This window comes from Caretta caretta, chromosome 12, assembly GCF_965140235.1.
Source record: "Caretta caretta isolate rCarCar2 chromosome 12, rCarCar1.hap1, whole genome shotgun sequence".
Classification (NCBI taxonomy): domain Eukaryota; kingdom Metazoa; phylum Chordata; order Testudines; family Cheloniidae; genus Caretta; species Caretta caretta.
Window position 1 is genome coordinate 37,974,632 of NC_134217.1, and position 17,526 is coordinate 37,992,157.

Below are 17,526 nucleotides of genomic sequence, written 5' to 3' on the forward strand. Positions count from 1 at the left end.
TTTAGTATCACTAGTTCTAGCCAAAAGTCTGCATTTCATTCTGAAAAGTTATACTACGCACACTATTATTTGAAACACTGAACTTCAGGAAAAGAGACGTTTGACCTCAACATACTCTTGGTAAAGTAACAGTTCACTCCCAAATGTGCCCTGTCCTGATCCAAGGATTTAAAATCTCTTTTAGAGGTGCCTTTGCTACAATACTGGAAGATATATACATGCCATGGACCCCACATTTTCAGTAATCACAAGCCAAGTCCCTCAAGAGGATGCAGACACTTCATTACAGATGTTGCACTCTACTTACGTACTTTTTAAAAAAAATGTATGAACTTTGAAGATAACCTTCAAAACAAGAAACAGACAATGGCTCGGGGGCCAAATTCACAGACAGTATAAGCAGCTGCAACACTATTTCAGTCAGTCAATGAAAGTTCAGCCCCTCCATCCCTTGAAGGGAAATTCACTCCTGTGCAGAGGGCCAACACAAGACTTGTAACAGCACTTATGCCCTAAAGCAGGGAACATGGGGTACACACAGGAGTCAGCTTAATCTTCTGTGAATTTAGCCCAGAGCATCTCTCTCTTTTCAAAGACACTTGCTTATAACATGATATTTTTCTGTATTTAAATGAAGACTTGATATAAAGACAAGGAAGGTACCATCATTAGATTTCCGTCTCATCCCCACCCGTACAGGTAACTCCCATTCAGATCAACATGCGGTTCCGCACACAGACTAAGCAGCCCCACATCACCGGCTTCTTACCTTGCCGATTGAAATCCATTGGTGGCTGTTTGCAATCCTGAGCTCGGTGACCACTGGCCCCACAGTTGTAACAGGAAAGGTTCCCATTTTTTTTGTGGCTTGAACCATTGCTGTTTCCCATCATTCCTTGTGTCTGATACACCCCTGCTGTTCCTGCCATAAAGTTCTGCACTGGGGGCACTGCAAACGTGGACTGCCCACTCATTACAGAGTCTGGTGTTAAACCACTGGCGTAGGGAGAAGGAACCATTGGAAAAGTCGTGCTGCCGTTGTACTGCTGCGTGTTGATGTAGCCATTACCACACAAAGGACTGAAGGGTAGAAATGGAAAGGTAAACATTGAGGAACCTGAAAATGGGTGCTGGAAATAGTTAGCATAACTGACAGTCATACCACCTGAACCACAGTTCCCACTACACCCACAGGAACTACACACCATACACCCAGGTGGCTGCTGCTGCTGATGGTGGTGGTGGTGATGATTCTGATTTGGTACTGGGATACTCCCTGCAGATCCACTACTACTGCTGTTGCTGCTGTTATAGAAATTGTTCTCGGCAACAGACGAAAGTGTGGGGCTGGAACTGGGGGCAGGACAACTGGGCAAATTTGCCAGGTTTGCAAATGATGGGGATGGGTGGCTGCCGGAAGAGGCAGGGTTACTGTTTGCACAGAAGTTGCCTGGCATCGGAGCCACTGGCATACTGCTCATTGCAGAAAAGGCAACTTTGGTGTTGGCTGTATATAGAGCAGTCCGGGGATTGATTATTGCAGGAGACACACTTATTTGCATATTGTTGGAGCAGGAAGTTTGTCCAGCAGTGGCAGAATCCATAGGGACAGAAGAAGAAGATACCAGGAGTTTGATGGGTGGACGTGCCATGTGGAAGACTGTGCTGGATGCTACAGTGGCAGCAGTACTTGCTTCCGCTGTTAATGATGTCTGTTGAGTTGCTTTTATCACTCTGTCCAGAGTTGAAGCATGTACAACTTTGGTTCGAGGACCACAGTTAACAGAAGATGAAGAACTGTTTTCAGGAATTCCTGAAAGTACTTGCAGGGGCTGATGGGGAGATGATGTGGGCATCACATCAACCACTGTATTTCCAAAGCTCTTGTCCATTTTAATGCTGCTTCTAGATCCAGGTGAAGCTTTATTTCTTTCTTCTAAAGACAAAAGTGAATGCACAGAAGAGGAAAGTAGCTTCACGTCTGTATTTCGCTCTGACTTGTGCATTGCATTTAGCATACGGATAGGGCTGATGTGGGTGGAGGCTGCTGTCATCATTTGCATTGGCAAGATATGGTGGCCAGAAGGATTGGAGCTGGCATCATTCTGCACTGGTAGAACCTGGGCTGTGGGTCTGGCGGAGCTCGAAGTGAAATGATTTAGTAACATCACTGGCTTCTCCTTCTCTGAACTGTCCAAGTGAATCTCTAAACCTAGAGACAGAAAGATCTATAAATACAGTTGCTTCACTGGACAGGACAGATCAACACAAACATAAGCTTTGCTTGGTTTTCCTTACGTCTCTCATTCTCCTCAGCACTATCGGAGCTCTCTTCCCTGGTCTGGATCCCCATGGGGCTGGAAGAGGAACTTGAGTACTCAGAAGAACTACCTTCTCGGGGAAGCGGATGGGCTGGCTGATCCACATCTACACGCAGCTCTAGGGATAAAGAATGCGTGATAAATCAGTTAGAAAATATGAAAACTATTTGCTAAATTGTCATCTAGATGACAAAAGCCTGGTACAATACTGCAGTTTATGATTGTGTCTCCCGCAATATTCTAACCCTTAATACACAAAGACGCTTCAGGCTAGTGGGGATTCACATTGCCCTGAGGAGCAGGAGTCCAGAGAAGTAATGGTTACTCAGCAGCTCAACCAGCTCTTCATATGCAAATCATTGGAATGATAATTGTATATTTGTCTCACCCAAATATCACCAGGAACAAGATTCCTCATGCAATCAACTAAGTTTTGGAAGAATATGATCACAAAGGACTGACACAAATAAAGCAATTCAGTTTTAATTTGAGGTTGGGGCAGTAAAGCTATGAGCTTGCTACTGTGCAAGAACATATCCATCCTATAACCTTATAGCTTAAGATGGTGCACTTTTCTTTATATTGCTTATTTACCTGCAGCATGGTTGCCACGAATACTCTGGATAGGCCCTACATGAGTAGTAGGAGGGACCCTTGCCACTCCACTGCTGGTAACTGAAGAAGGTGTTGCTGGATTTAGGCACCGTTTCTCTGATTTTTCTCTACAGTGAATGGGGTGGAGGGGAAAAAACAATTGGTTAAAACAATTTGGTATTTAAACAGATTTCTGAATAAAATTGAGGCAGATGGGGTCTATGTTGTCTAACTCAGTCATCTGTAAAAAGATTATGCTCAATTTACGATGCACAAATATGAATATGTGGAAATTAAATCAATCCTAACCACTGCTTCTTGCCAGTATTTACATTGGTCTTTCTTGTTATATGGTATTATACTGAGCCACTTATTTGTACAAGGTATTGAGGATAAAATATCACAAAAGGAGAAACTGAATTCTATCTGATTAACTAAATACAGTGAAACAGAGAGCTAGCCCTTCATTCCAAAGATGAAGAGGAAGCTAAATGTAGAGAATTTAAGAGAGAAATTAAATGTGATTCAAACTTTACAAAACCTAAGGCCTGGTCTACACTACAAAGTTAGGTTGATGTAAGTCCCTGTGCATCAAATGCCTCATTGTGCATGAGTCGAGACTCAAATGTGTCTCTGGCCAAAATAAGCGCCCTGTTATGGCAATGAGTAGCACCACCTCCCTGAACAGCGTGGAGCCACAGTCGACCTACTAAGGTTGATGCAGTGTGAGTACAGACACTGCACAACCTTTGTCAACCCAAACAGTCCTCCATCAGCTGTCCCATTCCCTGCAACAGTGACTGCTTTGGTCACAACTGTAAATGAGAAAAGCCTCCCCATTTTAAAACCCTCTGCATATTTCTGAAATGCCTTTTCCTGATTGCCCACCTTAGCTGCTCTCCCTTGTTGTATACAACTGCCCAATAGACCATGCTGGCTCCACACCCTAGAAGCACTCCTGCCTGGATTAGACAGCACAGCTACGGACGAGCTGTAGAAACACAGTCATCTACAAATAGATGGCACAGGGGACACAAGCAAAGGGGTACAATAGAGATCAGCAGCAATGCCGCATGAAAGCAAAGGAACTGTGGCTGGTATACCACAACATCAGAGAGGCCAACAAATTATCTGGTGCTGAGCCACAGACTTTCTGCTTTTATGAGCTACATGCCATACTTGGCAGAGACCCCACCAACACCCTGCAAACCACTATGGAGACCTCAGAGGAGCCCAAAACAGAAACCTCCACTGTGAACAGGGAGGAGGAGAAGGGGGGAGATGTGGCGGGGGGAGGCAGCAATGCCACAAGCCAGGACCTGTTTGAGACTCCACCACAGTCTAACCAGTCCTGCCAGCCAAGCCTGGAGGAGCCCAATGAAGGGGAAGGGACCTCTGGTTCTTGTGTTATGTGAAGGGGTAAATAACACTTCCTTATTCACTTTCTCCATACCAATCATGATTTATACATCCTCCCTTAGTCATCACTTGTCCAAGATGAACAATCCCAGTCTCTTTACTCTCTTCTCACACAGAAGATGTTCCATACCCCAATCATTTTTGTTGCCCTTCTTTGTATCTTTTCCAATTCTAATATATCTTTTTTGAGGTGGGGCAACCAGAGCTGCATGCAGTATTCAAGGTATGGGCATAGCATGGATTTATATAGTGGCATTATGATATTTTCTATCTTATCATCTCTCTGTTTTCTAATGGTTCCTAGCATTGTTAGCTTTTTTGACTATTACATATTGAGTGGACGTTTTCAAAAAACACTAAAACAGTTTTAAAACAAATATTTCCCCGCAACAGAGACCTCAAATATATGGTTAGCTAGATGTATTTATGTGGCCCACTTGGCATATTTGGATTCTACAGAGCTGCCCTTTCAAATGTAAAGCTAGTGTTTTCCAATGTGCATCACTTTGCATTTATCAACACTGAATTTCATCTGCCTTTTTGTTGCCCAATCACTCAGTTTTGTGCAATTCTGGAATCCCTGTGCTGGAGCGCTGGGGTGAGCTCAGCGCACAGATCCAAGAATGTGGTCTTTTGCATCCAGAAGTTCTGCAGCCACTTCTCGTCGTCTGAAACCTGCATTACAATGTGATCCCACCATTCAGTGCTTGTTTCTTGGACCCAAAAGCTGTGCTACACCATCTGAAGCTGCTCCATGAATGCCAACAACCTTGGATTGTTTTTCGCTTTGTCTCAGCAAACTGTCCACAAAGAAATCCTAATGTCTTCCATTGTTGCAGTACTTTCTGCGAGTGTGCAGATACAGGAGAATCATGCGTCTTGTACTTGCAGCGTCCATGAGAATAGCACAGAGCTCTGCGGGCTCCATGCATCTGTCAGAGATGGTGGACTCTGAGAAGTGCTGAGCAGGTTTGTGGGATTTTTTTTTTAAAAAAGTCATGAAAATGATGGGATATGGATGGCATTATGGGGTGGAGAGAGCTGCACGTTGGGAACTTGACCCCTCGCTCCCAGAGATCCCTGCACGACTCATTTCTACCCCACAACATATTGTGAAAAGTTCCCAACAGGCTTTGAGCTGGAGAGTAGTGCATGGCACACTGGGATATCTACCCATGGTGCACTGTACTTTGCATCGACACAAGCACTTCTGGCATGTATGCACAGCGCCAATGCAAACAACCAAGTATGCTCAAGGGACATACAAACTTCAGCGGCTGCATGCCAATGTAACTTGTGTCAACCAAAGTTTGTAGTGTAGACAAGGCCTTCAACTAATCAAAATGTTGGGAGGGGACTGTGGTGTGTGAACCTAAACACTGGAACAGGTTTAAAATAAATATTTCCCTGCAGCAGAGACATCAAATACATCGTCAGCTAGGTGCATTTATATGGCCCACTCCGCATATCTGGATTCCACAGAGTTAACCTTTCAAATGTAAAGCAACTGTAACCAACGCAGTGTTGTTTGCCTGAGTCTGCAGAGAGCACAGATGAATGACGCACAAATGTGAACCCCCCCCCCACCTCACTTCTGTATTAATCTGGTTTGGGGGGTAACCACAAAGCTCCATGACAACAGCTATTTATTTACAGGTCATTTCATCTGATAGGATGGGAAACAAGTGAAAGTGAAGCAAAGGGATGAAGGGGTTTGGAAGTTGCTTCCAGGAAGAAAATGCAGAGAAAAGAAAGCAGGAAAGTAAAAAAGAGAAGGAGGATAGGGAAAGGAGAGAAACACAGGACAGAAAGAGCATTGTTGCTAATGGTGAGAATGTTTTGCCACTGAGTGATGCTGAATTCAACCTTAATAATATTGAAGACAAGCAGGAGTTTAGTTACTATATACAGGGCATATGCCACCTTTGATCTTGATGCAAATATCCCACTGACATGAGTTGCTATTCCATGGTAAACTGAGGGGAGTAGGTAATCCTAAATTTATGCTCCAGATAACAATTTAAAATGGAACTTGGCCCTCTTGAAGTTTACACATCTATCCTACAATGTCTGGGATTCAAATACTGCAGTTCTGAAAACTTAAAATTGAAAGTGACTTTCCTTATCCAACCTGAGATAAATTAGAAAACAAACACAGGAAGAGCACAAATAGTGAAAAATAATGTGGATTTTTAAAATTCTTCCAATGTTAATAATTTAAGGAGTAATTAGTAGCATAGTTCAAGAAATTTGTTTACTTTATGGGTAAGTTAACAGTGTCCCTTTGAAGTTGAGTTCACCAATTCTTTTATGTGCTTATCTTATCGGCCTTGAATAATCAATAATAAAACAATAAGTACTAAATATAAATAACCCACATTTTCAAAGTGCTTTTCAAACTAATTAAGTCTCCATACCCCCCTGAAAAAGAAGTACGATCCAGATTTACAATGGGGAAAGCCTAGAAGGTTTAACAATTTGCTCTGTCCTCAGAGCAAAACCCAGAGTAAAACTGGGATTAAATTCAGGAGCTTGTACAATTCTAGTGCCATCTAACCATATTTTACAAACTGAAAAAGCCAGACAGACTACACACCACTCCCCACAACACACATACTTACTTTTCCAATTCCAGCTGGGTCTTGAGTTTTTTCTTTGCTCCCATGGTGAGGGATTCAAACTTATTCAGATCTTCTTCAGTAAGGCTCAGAAACTTTTATAGGAGGAAATATGGAGCTGATTTTACAGTGTGTAATATATGGATACATACATTTCAAAAGACCCTACTCTATTCTCAGTGACTTCCAATTCTGAGAAGCACCTTGAAGACTCTTGTTTTAAACATGTATGTGAATTTTAATAAGTTTTATTCCAATTTTAAACTAAAGATTTAGGGCAGTATAAAAATGGAGGACTTGGATATTCCTAAGAGCTTTTTAGATTAATTACAAATATACTGTTAAAATATTTGCCTATATTGATAATTCACAGTAAAGACAACATAGTCCGTGTGCATACTGAAAGGCAATTTTGAGCCAAATAAAGTTTTAAGTTCTGATTCCCTAAAAAACCCCTCCCATTTTGAGACTTCTCCCCAAGGTATCTAATAATTATCTGCAAAAAGAAAAGGAGTACTTGTGGCACCTTAGAGACTAACCAATTTATCTGAGCATAAGCTTTCGTGAGCTACAGCTCACTTCATCGGATGCATACTGTGTCTTTCCACAGTATGCATCCGATGAAGTGAGCTGTAGCTCACGAAAGCTTATGCTCAAATAAATTGGTTAGTCTCTAAGGTGCCACAAGTACTCCTTTTCTCACACGGCTGTTACTCTGAAACCTGTCAATAATTATCTGGCAACTATAGGAATGACATAGCATACAGGAAACAGGTAATTTTGGGGTTAGTCAATTTGGTGCAAGAAATATTTGACAAATTTTGGGAAGGACAAGTTGTAAGGGGCAGATTAAGGTTGCAAATTTCTACCACTCCTCCCTTCAATGAAATACTTAATGTACATAGCACGAGGACTAGCTCAATGAGGGTAAGACTGTAGCAGAATGCAGGGCCATTAACTACTTCCCAGCACACAAGGAGGGCTGCTGTAATGTCAGAAGCTGAATGATGCCGGTGGCAAGGTGGTGAGAGATGAGTGAACCGTAGGTTGGGGATTCTTTTGGTTTTGTTTGTTTTGTTTATGATAAATTGTTTTTGACTTACACTGATAAAGATCTAATGCTAAAAAAGTCATTCTGATTACTGCTGCTTTATTTCAGCTGACTCAACCCAGAGTATACCAGTTGGTTATCAGAAGTTAAAATGTAATTTATTTTCTCTGAATGTGTCATTTAACGCAGAAATCATTTAGCTATCACATCTAGAGCAGAGTTCAGTTTTGTTGCATGGGTCAATCTAGTTGCAAAGATACTGTGACTATTTTTCAGCAGAATATACATACCAATATAAGCACAGCAGTTGTTTGAAAATAAAAGTCAAACATTAAAATATGCACAATTTTGTCAGGAAAAGGAAAACTGACTATATATATTTTTCCTCTCTGAATGAGGAAAATCAAATTAGAAAACTGTGGCCTTAGGCCATCCTCATTAAAATAATACCTTTCAAGCCATGCTGCAGTGCTGAAAAAATCATTGCAATTAAGAGCCATGACTTAAAAGAATCAGAGTAAATATTTAATCCACCAGAGGGCACTCAAAGTTCAAATATAAAAAGAGGAGGAGGTTAATTTTACATGTATATTACAGATAGAGCTGCATATTATAACAAGTACTTACATTCATCTGATTAAAGCCAATGTACTTCAATGGCATTCATGACACTTTTTATGTAAATATTCATGCAATGCAAGTGATTTTTGTTCACAACGTTTGTGGAAAATGAAAACATCCAACACTCATGCACATGTTTACCCACACAGAAGCTCACTTCAGAAGTGAATCTTGACATGCATTTGGATAACCAAGGCTTTTACAAATAAGAGGGGAAAAAATCAATCAAGAAAGAGAATAAACTATGACTTAGATGACTTATTGCACATCAAAGGATGAATAGTGAACAGGAAGAGCAAAGGGGGTTTGTAATAAGCCAGACGTTGAGAATTCTGAACAAACTAGGAAATATTTAAAGTAAGTCTCTGGATAGTTCATACACAAAAACAGGAGGCCATTTAATCAAATAAAGTGTTCCTACAAATAGTTTGCCCAGCTCTAGCTACAAATATCAGCCAGTCTAAATGTAAACATTAGCCTATTTTGCCATTTCGCTTTTCTACACATGCTAGAGAATATATGGCTTATTTAAACAACAGATTCCTTTCTCCTATTTAGCCCACCACTTTACCTTCTCCATTGTGAGTTGTTTGAAGACAGGATAATACTTGTGCAACCGCAGTTTCCTGAGCCAGTCTAAAATCCCATTTTGCTCCTGGGTCTGGGGCGTCTGTGAACTGGAAGACAACATGGGTGAAGAGGTGTCCATTTGGGAGCGGTAGGCTAATGATGAGCCTGTACTCCCTGAATGAGAGCAGTGGGGGACTGCAACTGAAGAAACAGCTGAGTGCTGTACATGATTCTGTGAAGACTGAATACCAGCTACTCCACATATAGGTCTGCAAAATAGAAAAATAATTTGATTTAGCATACCGAATTACTGCCATGCAGAGTTCAGTCAGTATGATCATACACACACACCCATTCACCAATAAAATAAAGGACAAGGTTTCAGGGATCCAACACATTGCTTATTTTATAAGTTACTGATTTATACTTTTAAAATCCTATACTGCTAATACAATGGAAACAGTACCGGTTGTCTAATATTAAAGTTGAGATTCCAACATTGGCATAGCTTTCCCCATCAATGCAATATATAAAAAAATCCATTGTGAAATGGTTTTTATACATGTGGAGTGAGTGAATCTATTCAGTTACCATTATTTTCCCCCTTGGTCTTTCCACTTCCAGAAACAAAAATCACCTCTTAACTGTAAAGTATTCATTACTCAATTTCTGGATTTGTCAAATCCTAAGCAAAAAGGCAGGAATACGTCCTTCCTTCTCTTCTCACAGCTGCGTTGAGCCTCTGTTGGAAGAGGTCAGTGTCTTCCCTCAGGAGAGCCAGATTCACAGTTTGAAAAACGCTGACCCCTTAAAGGGAGACACTCAACTGAAGTATGGAGGAAACACTATGATGGGCCTCTAACAAAACCTAGGTGATATTAGAGAAGACCATGGCTGTGTAATTATGGCTGCATGAGGATTATTATTATTTACTACTTGTATTCTGGTATTGCCGATGAGACCCCAATCAGGGATCAGGGCCCCATTGTGCTAGATATGGTACACACACATATAAAGAAAAGATGCTCCCTGCCTCAAAGAGCTCATCATGAAAGCAGAGAGCGAACAACAACAAATGGATACAAGCTACAGGTGGGGCAGTGCGAGGTAACAGTGAGACAAGTATGACTAATATAATAAGCAATAATCACAGGGAATTCTTCCACCACTGTGGGTCAGCTGGTTCTAACAACAGTAGGAATACTGATGTAAACTGACTGTCACAGTTTTACCATTCTCAGCAATTTTGCTCAGGGCAGGTAAAAACACCACACAAAAAATGCCAGCTGCTTGTCTATGCTAGAGCTCCCACCTCTGCAAGCGTGAGTACAGCTGTGCACCAGTGCTAACATTTCCTAAAATCTTCAGTGTAGACAAAGTCAGTGAAACCATAGCTTTCAGAGTTCACTGCGCTGAGAGTTCAACAGATTAACACAGGTGAGCATGCACCCCCAAGTACATATAACAACAGTGCATATATAAAAAAACCCTCTCTTGAACAAGGGCATGCAGATAACTACTTAAGTGAAAGAATTTTACAACTCTACATTGGACACAGAAGTCAGGTATCTCACCTTCCAGATGCACCCAGCGTAGTGACTACTTTATAGAGAGAGGGGTTGCCAGGACCTAAACAACAGGGAGATTAAAAAGTTTTGACTGGCATCAATTTACTAGATTTATGTCAATAATATGTGCATTTTAAACTGTTTACTTAAACTCACTTGAACTCTGAAGTTGCTGGGAAGAAGATGAAGTGCTGAAGAATTTCTTGACATGGTCATTTTTCAGCACATGGGAAGGTAAGGATGCCAAATACCTAAAAGTTAATTTACAAAATTATGTTTGTTTTGCAATTGATCATGAAATCAACATTGAAATCAAGACTGAAATTTGCATTTACCTTTATTTTTTTATTCCTATTGAAGTCATGCTATTCCTTTATACTGTCTCTATTTTGGTTAATAGTTTACATTCAAAGTTGATTTCAGACTTACGAATGCAAGAGGTTGGAACAGAGAACAATTACAAGACAGAGTGTATGGGATAAACTTGAAAATTGCCTCTAAAAATTGTGAAACTAAAGCCCATAAACAATAGCTGTCTACTATTGTTAACGCTAAGCTTTCAAATGAACAGCACACATAGTGCCTGGCTATATATTAAAAAAGGCTGTAAAACTGGTGTCACATGTTTTCTGCTAAGCTCATTCCTCTTCTTGGAAACTAAAGATGGCAATCTTCTTGAACTTCTTAATGTATAAAACATACATTATATTAATGTGCATTACCAGAGTTTTTCTTAAAAGTAAAAAAATTTGTTTGGTTTTCACCTGCCAAATCAGCTGCATATTTTGAAAGCACTAAAAAAATTGTTGAAAAGTAAGGAACAAACAGGGGGAAATGTTTTGACTGCATCTTCATATTTGTAATGTCTAAAAAGACACTGAGTCAAAAGTTACTTCTATGTACAGTTTCCATCCTGAAAGTTCACAGTTCATTTTCATAGTTTACATCAGCAGAGACACGAGTAAGTCACTAATATGAAAAATGAAACCACTACAAACTGGGAGTCTTTATTTTGTAACGTAGTTAGCTTTTTAAAAATAAACGTCTATCTTTCTCTGTTGTGAGGATACAACCTTTGCTTTGTAAAGAGACACTGCTGCTCTGTTAGCCTAGACTTGTGGAAAACTTTTGCCAACTAAACAATAGCAGTGACAAAGATATGAAGCCTAAAAGAGATTATTTAAATATTAACATTATTTATCGTTACAATCTGAGCATACATTTGTGGTCTTTACTCTGGCAAAATGGTGTCCACCAATGCCGTTCCACCACCAATAGTAATGGGGAAAAGATGCTCTGTCCTGACTAGGAAAAGGAGGCGTTTGGCAAGCACCCTAACATGTTAATTCGCATGTTTTCCAATAACACTTAGCATTCAGAGCAGACAGGCGTCTAAAGAAGTCAGCTGGTAGAACTGCTTACAGAACTCTTTTAGCACTTTGAAATAAACCAATCAAACCAAGTGCTTGCTCACATCGTTTTGCTTGATGGTGTTCCACATTACCGGTAGATAGTTGTAAACTATTATGGTTGGTCCACAATGGCCAAGTGAATCACGTTGGGAAGAGCCTTTTTAAAACCATATATTAATACGGTTTTATTAATAGGATTTATATGCCACTGCAAGTGGGGTGTAAGGACAAATCATAAAGAGACTTAGAAAATAGTTTAGCTCTACAGACACACAAGTGGACCATTTTACATGAGCATAGCTGCTTTTTCTACTTTAAAGTAATGGCAACCTCACAACAATTTGATTCACATTCACTGTGAGGAACAGCATAATGCCCTGAAAAAGTGTTTAAAAGACATCCTCACATAAATGAGGACTATTACCCAGAAAACCATTTTTTTGTATTTTTCCTAGTTCTGGCTGTGTTTCTCCATTAAGGGCCCAGACCAATTTTAGAGATCTTACTCAGGTAAAACTCCCATTTGCAAGAAAAGATCTTGTGTGAATATCACAAAAGGCTATATAACTAAAACACAATCTTCAAAAATGCTGACAATTTCATCTTTTTTTCCTGCTACTTCTTACAAGTGATTAACCCAAGTGTGGCCTCTATCTAAATTACATATTGAACAAGCTTAAAACTTCACTCTTAACTCACTTTGTACTGGAAATGATCTAAATGTGCTCACTTTTTCAAGGAACTTTTTCCACCTTAAGGCCAACCAATTTATTTGAGCATAAGCTTTCGTGAGCTTCATCCGATGAAGTGAGCTGTAGCTCACGAAAGCTTATGCTCAAATAAATTGGTTAGTCTCTAAGGTGCCACAAGTACTCCTTTTCTTTTTGCGAATACAGACTAACACGGCTGTTACTCTGAAACCTGTCACCTTAAGGCCGTAATCCATTATTTGCTGCTACCAAGGAGCCCCACGATTTTTACTTCTTCGGAAAGTGTAACATAGTGCAATGTGACCATGCTGATTTCTACACATAGGGTCCAAGTCTGTCAAAACTCTTGTACATTGAAATTAGTGGAATTACAAGCAACTATGTTTGTAGGATCAGGCTCAAAGTTCTTGAAAGTAGTTTAAAATATAGACAAGATGTTTCTATTTCCTGATTCTTCCCCTTCCGATCCCCACTAGGACAAGGAAGCCAAGAGGCAAGTAAAAATTAGCTTTCAGAAGCATACCTAACATCTGATTCCAGGTCCATGTGGTTCCTTTCTAGGTAAAATGAATCTGGACCAGCTAGGCAAGGAATGAATTTCTCCAAGTTTTCTTCTGGGTACAGCTGAGATAGCTAAAGGAAGAGGATATTATAAATTGGAAAAAACAGGTGAAAAGGTGGCTTGTTACTTATCATTTGAGGACCCTGAAATAGTTCATGAGTTACACATTTATGGAGTTCAATCTATTCATATTATCTTAGGGCGCTTCTCAGATATAATTGAACAAAATCACATACAGAGACAAAGTACAAAGTAAAGTATTTTAGAGTCCTTTACCTTTGAAATAAATTCAGTCACTTCAGTAGAAGATTTGGTTACCAATATCACTGAAGAATCAGACCACAAGACCTTAAGAAATGAAAAGTGTTCGGTTTAGTAACGAAGCACACAACTCTATGGTTAGCTCTAAGAAACCTGGACTCAATAAACAGCAATGTTTATTTCACCCATTATGTGCATAAAGGCTTGGACCATCTGTATGTTTGGCATAAACACATAAATTTTTGTTCAAACACAGTTACAGTCCCTCAGCTCACTATTTTTATTTTGAAGATGGCTGCCCACCTTTCTCACAGTATTTGACTCCTGGTAACTGCCATTATAGCTAAGACTATTCAGAGTTCTTAAAATGTACTTTACATTTTATAGAGCCTTGCCAACTATAGCAAATGTTAACACGAAATGGGAGAAACACTGACTGGAGAAATATTTTCCTCCCATTGTTAACTGAAACAGCTGGTTTGTAGAATCTGAACAATACACCACAGCATGTTACACAGCTCATTTGCAATCAATCAATTCCATATGTAATGCAAAGTTGAGGATCTGAGGAATACATCCCATATAAAATAGCAGAGGCTTAACACTGAAACCTGCAGTTATTCTTCTATCTACACACTTTAGACAGCACCTTGTGTATGTTCTAGAAAAGCGAAGAGATTAACTTCTCTTCCTATCTGCTTTTCTATAATAAGTCCCTACAACTTTTTTTTTTCTTTTTTTTACCAATATTACATAGACATTCATTGGTTTGTGGCTGACTGGTTTAACTGAGCCAAGAGTAAGAGTATCTTGGCAGAAAGAATATCAGAAAAGGTTGGCTAGCATTGCTGAGCCTAAAGATCCTTAGACTGAAAATCCTGAGGTCAAGTGTTTGGAATGCATCTGAATTTTCAACAGTAATGTATGGGAGAAGCCTGTCATTATGTTTTTAAATAGCAGGAAGTGATTTTTCCACAACACTAGTTTCAATGACAACTGAAAACATACAAGGTTTTTCCAGCCATCAGGATTCTTCCAAAATACTAGTGAGTGGAGAGTAAAATACATTACATAATTGAGGAATTTCCTCTTCCTACAGTTGCTACACCAAACCCAAGAAAGAAAATCCAAGGAGTTTCTACTTCTACAAAATGTCTTCTCCTCTCCCCCCATTCATCTCATGCTACATTACCAATTTTCTTTCAGGATTCATGAGCAGTTTCACAAAATATGAAAGGAGATGTATTTCTCTCCCCCCTGACCCCCCCCCCCCCCCCGTTCTGTAATAACAATAATTAACATCTGGCAGACCATTTTATGTTTTGATAACATTTTATAGTTCTCAGCATTTACAAAACAATTACATGATTTCCAAATCCATGACAAGTAATTCTCATCACACCAAATTGCTTAGTCAGCCTTGCTTCTTTTCCCCATTGCATCTAAGCAGCATATTTGAGGAGTTTTTAACCCTGAGAATCTCAATTTATTGGTTTAGCTAAACTGTACCCTGTCCTTTCAGACAGTTACAGAGCATCAACTTGAAATTATAGTTTCATTTGGAAATTTTGTATCTACTATCTGAATTATTATCACTGAAATTGCAGGGTGAAAACGGTGTGTGTTTTATTGTTTGTTTATGTTGTGTATTTGACAACACTGTGTGTGTAGTCAGTATCACAATTTTGTTGATAGTCTAGCATGGCATCTGACACACACACTTTCCCCAGCCTCTCCAAGAGGGTGTTTTCAGTTTTAGATGTGCAACTGTTGTTACTGGTAGTAGCAGCAGACACAGAGGAATGGGATGGTGAGGATTGGTGGGCCCAAGCATGCGTGTTGGCGTTTTGGGGCCTATCCTAAATACATTTCCCTCCCTCCCTCTCCCCCAGCCCCACACAAAATTAAGGAATTTTAAAAATTCAGGATATTGTTTAAAGGGTACTCTATCAAAAAGATCAAGTTGGCAGTGTCACTTTGAAAAGCCAAGCTTTATTTTGAAACCTCATGTAATATCAATTAGCACTGTCCAAAATATCTCTGAGTTTATGGCCTTATTCTGAGTGGATATGTGCCACAAACCAAGCCCAGTTTCCAGTGCTTGAGATGAGGCGCAGCAAAATGCTTTTCTCTCATCCAATATGACTGATGTGTGTTCTTGAATTCTTAATACAACACTCAGGATATTTCTTTGATTATAAAATAAGGGCACAAATCTAAAAAGGCAGTGAGGAAAAAACTAAACAGAGGAAGGAAAATACTCAAGAAAACAGGCTGCTGAATTTCATTTAAATAAGAGTATGGCAAAAAAACAACAACCTGATATGGATGTTAAATCTATCACATAAAGACAGGAGCATGATCAGCTTGTGTCAGACATTGACACTGGCAGTATTACCTTCTGAACCACCAAGCAATGGACGATGTCTCTATATTGCTCAATACCATAAGGGCCTGCATTTACATCAGAACTTACTCTTTTTTTAAAGCCCTTGTCAAGCATACAGTTGTCCGAATTTGGCTTACATGGCAACATGTGGACGTGCAATTCTGGAAGGCTTCATATGCTGAATCCTATGGAGCAAAGATAACCTTCCTGATCCATAGAACCCCCCAGAAGAAGGGCAAGAGAAAGATTGGACACTACCACCAACACTTCCTGAGCTCATCTTGGTTTCAAACAGAACATTCCACAATGGAATTTTATCACCTAAGTTCTTTCTAGGAGGGTTGTCTGACGTGGAGTCTAACACTGAGCTTTTTCTTTAAATTTCTCACCAGTGCACTACCATCACTGCAAGATTTAAGGCAGATAAATGATGTTGTCTATCCCTGTTCAGAGAGGGCAGGTCTAGATGGCATAACGATAAAAATTCCAGAAACCATCAACACCTTATCTATATTGAAGTTCGACTGTTGCTAGGACCAGTGGTAGTGCAGTGGTGAAATATTTTATTTTTCAGTGTAGATAAGGCCTTATTGTCATTAAAACACAGCACAAATAATCATAAAGTAAAAGTTTAACTTTAATGCAGTCTCAAGCATCCGTATAGCTGTTTGCAAAGGAAAACAGATTGCACTTTGGTGCCTAACCATACAGAAAACTGAAGTTAAGTATTTACCACAGATTTAAGGAACAACATTCTTGTAATTAGCATACAGGACTGGGAATCAAGAGAGCTGGATTTTATTCCTGGCTCTGCCACAAATGCCCTATGTGACTCTGGGCAAGTCACTTATTCGTGTCTTAGTTTCCTCACCTGTAAAAAAGGAATAATACGTATCTCTCAAGGGTATTCTGAAGCTAAATTAACTAAGGCCAGATTCTTCAGTCTGCTAAAGAATGTAAAGTGTACATTCTTTTTGTACAACATGAACAATGTAAAGTGGCCTTAAACTAGCCAGAGAATTCCCCATGTTCAAGGAAACTTTACATGAGGGGAGAGAGCTGCATACGCTGCTTCACTGCCTCCTGCAACAGCCTTCCCACAATCTGTTATGTAAGCCAATGGGTCACAGCAGAATGAAGCTTTGCCACACCCAATCTGCCATTGGCGGTGCAGCTTTGAATGAGGCAGCTGCAACTGATTCCATGTGGCTTTGGTTGATCAAATTCTGCTTTTGGTGCGTCAAACCCGGGGGTTCTCAGGCATACCAGAATTAAGACAAAAATATATTAAATCTAGATGTTCACATATTCATAGACTTTAAGGCCAGAAGAAACCATAAGATCATCTTGTCTGACCTCCTGTCGGTGCTCAAGTCATGCTGGAATGCTCTGGAATGGCATTCCAGTATTTCTGACTCAGTTTTCGGCCA

At 39.9% G+C, this 17,526-nt stretch overlaps 1 protein-coding gene across 1 annotated transcript in view; it reads right to left on the minus strand.

Annotated features, from left to right (window-relative positions):
- The window catches only part of ZCCHC14 (zinc finger CCHC-type containing 14), a 91,709-nt gene that overhangs the window by 6,643 nt on the left and 67,540 nt on the right, over positions 1-17,526 (minus strand). Inside the window, exons 4-12 of the mRNA XM_048870718.2 lie at positions 13,723-13,794; positions 13,408-13,517; positions 10,919-11,013; positions 10,769-10,823; positions 9,196-9,463; positions 6,956-7,047; positions 2,916-3,043; positions 2,299-2,439; positions 770-2,212 (exon numbers count right to left, since the gene is read on the minus strand). Coding sequence (XP_048726675.1) covers positions 770-2,212; positions 2,299-2,439; positions 2,916-3,043; positions 6,956-7,047; positions 9,196-9,463; positions 10,769-10,823; positions 10,919-11,013; positions 13,408-13,517; positions 13,723-13,794 — 2,404 coding nt within the window. The remainder of the gene's footprint in view (positions 1-769; positions 2,213-2,298; positions 2,440-2,915; positions 3,044-6,955; positions 7,048-9,195; positions 9,464-10,768; positions 10,824-10,918; positions 11,014-13,407; positions 13,518-13,722; positions 13,795-17,526) is intronic.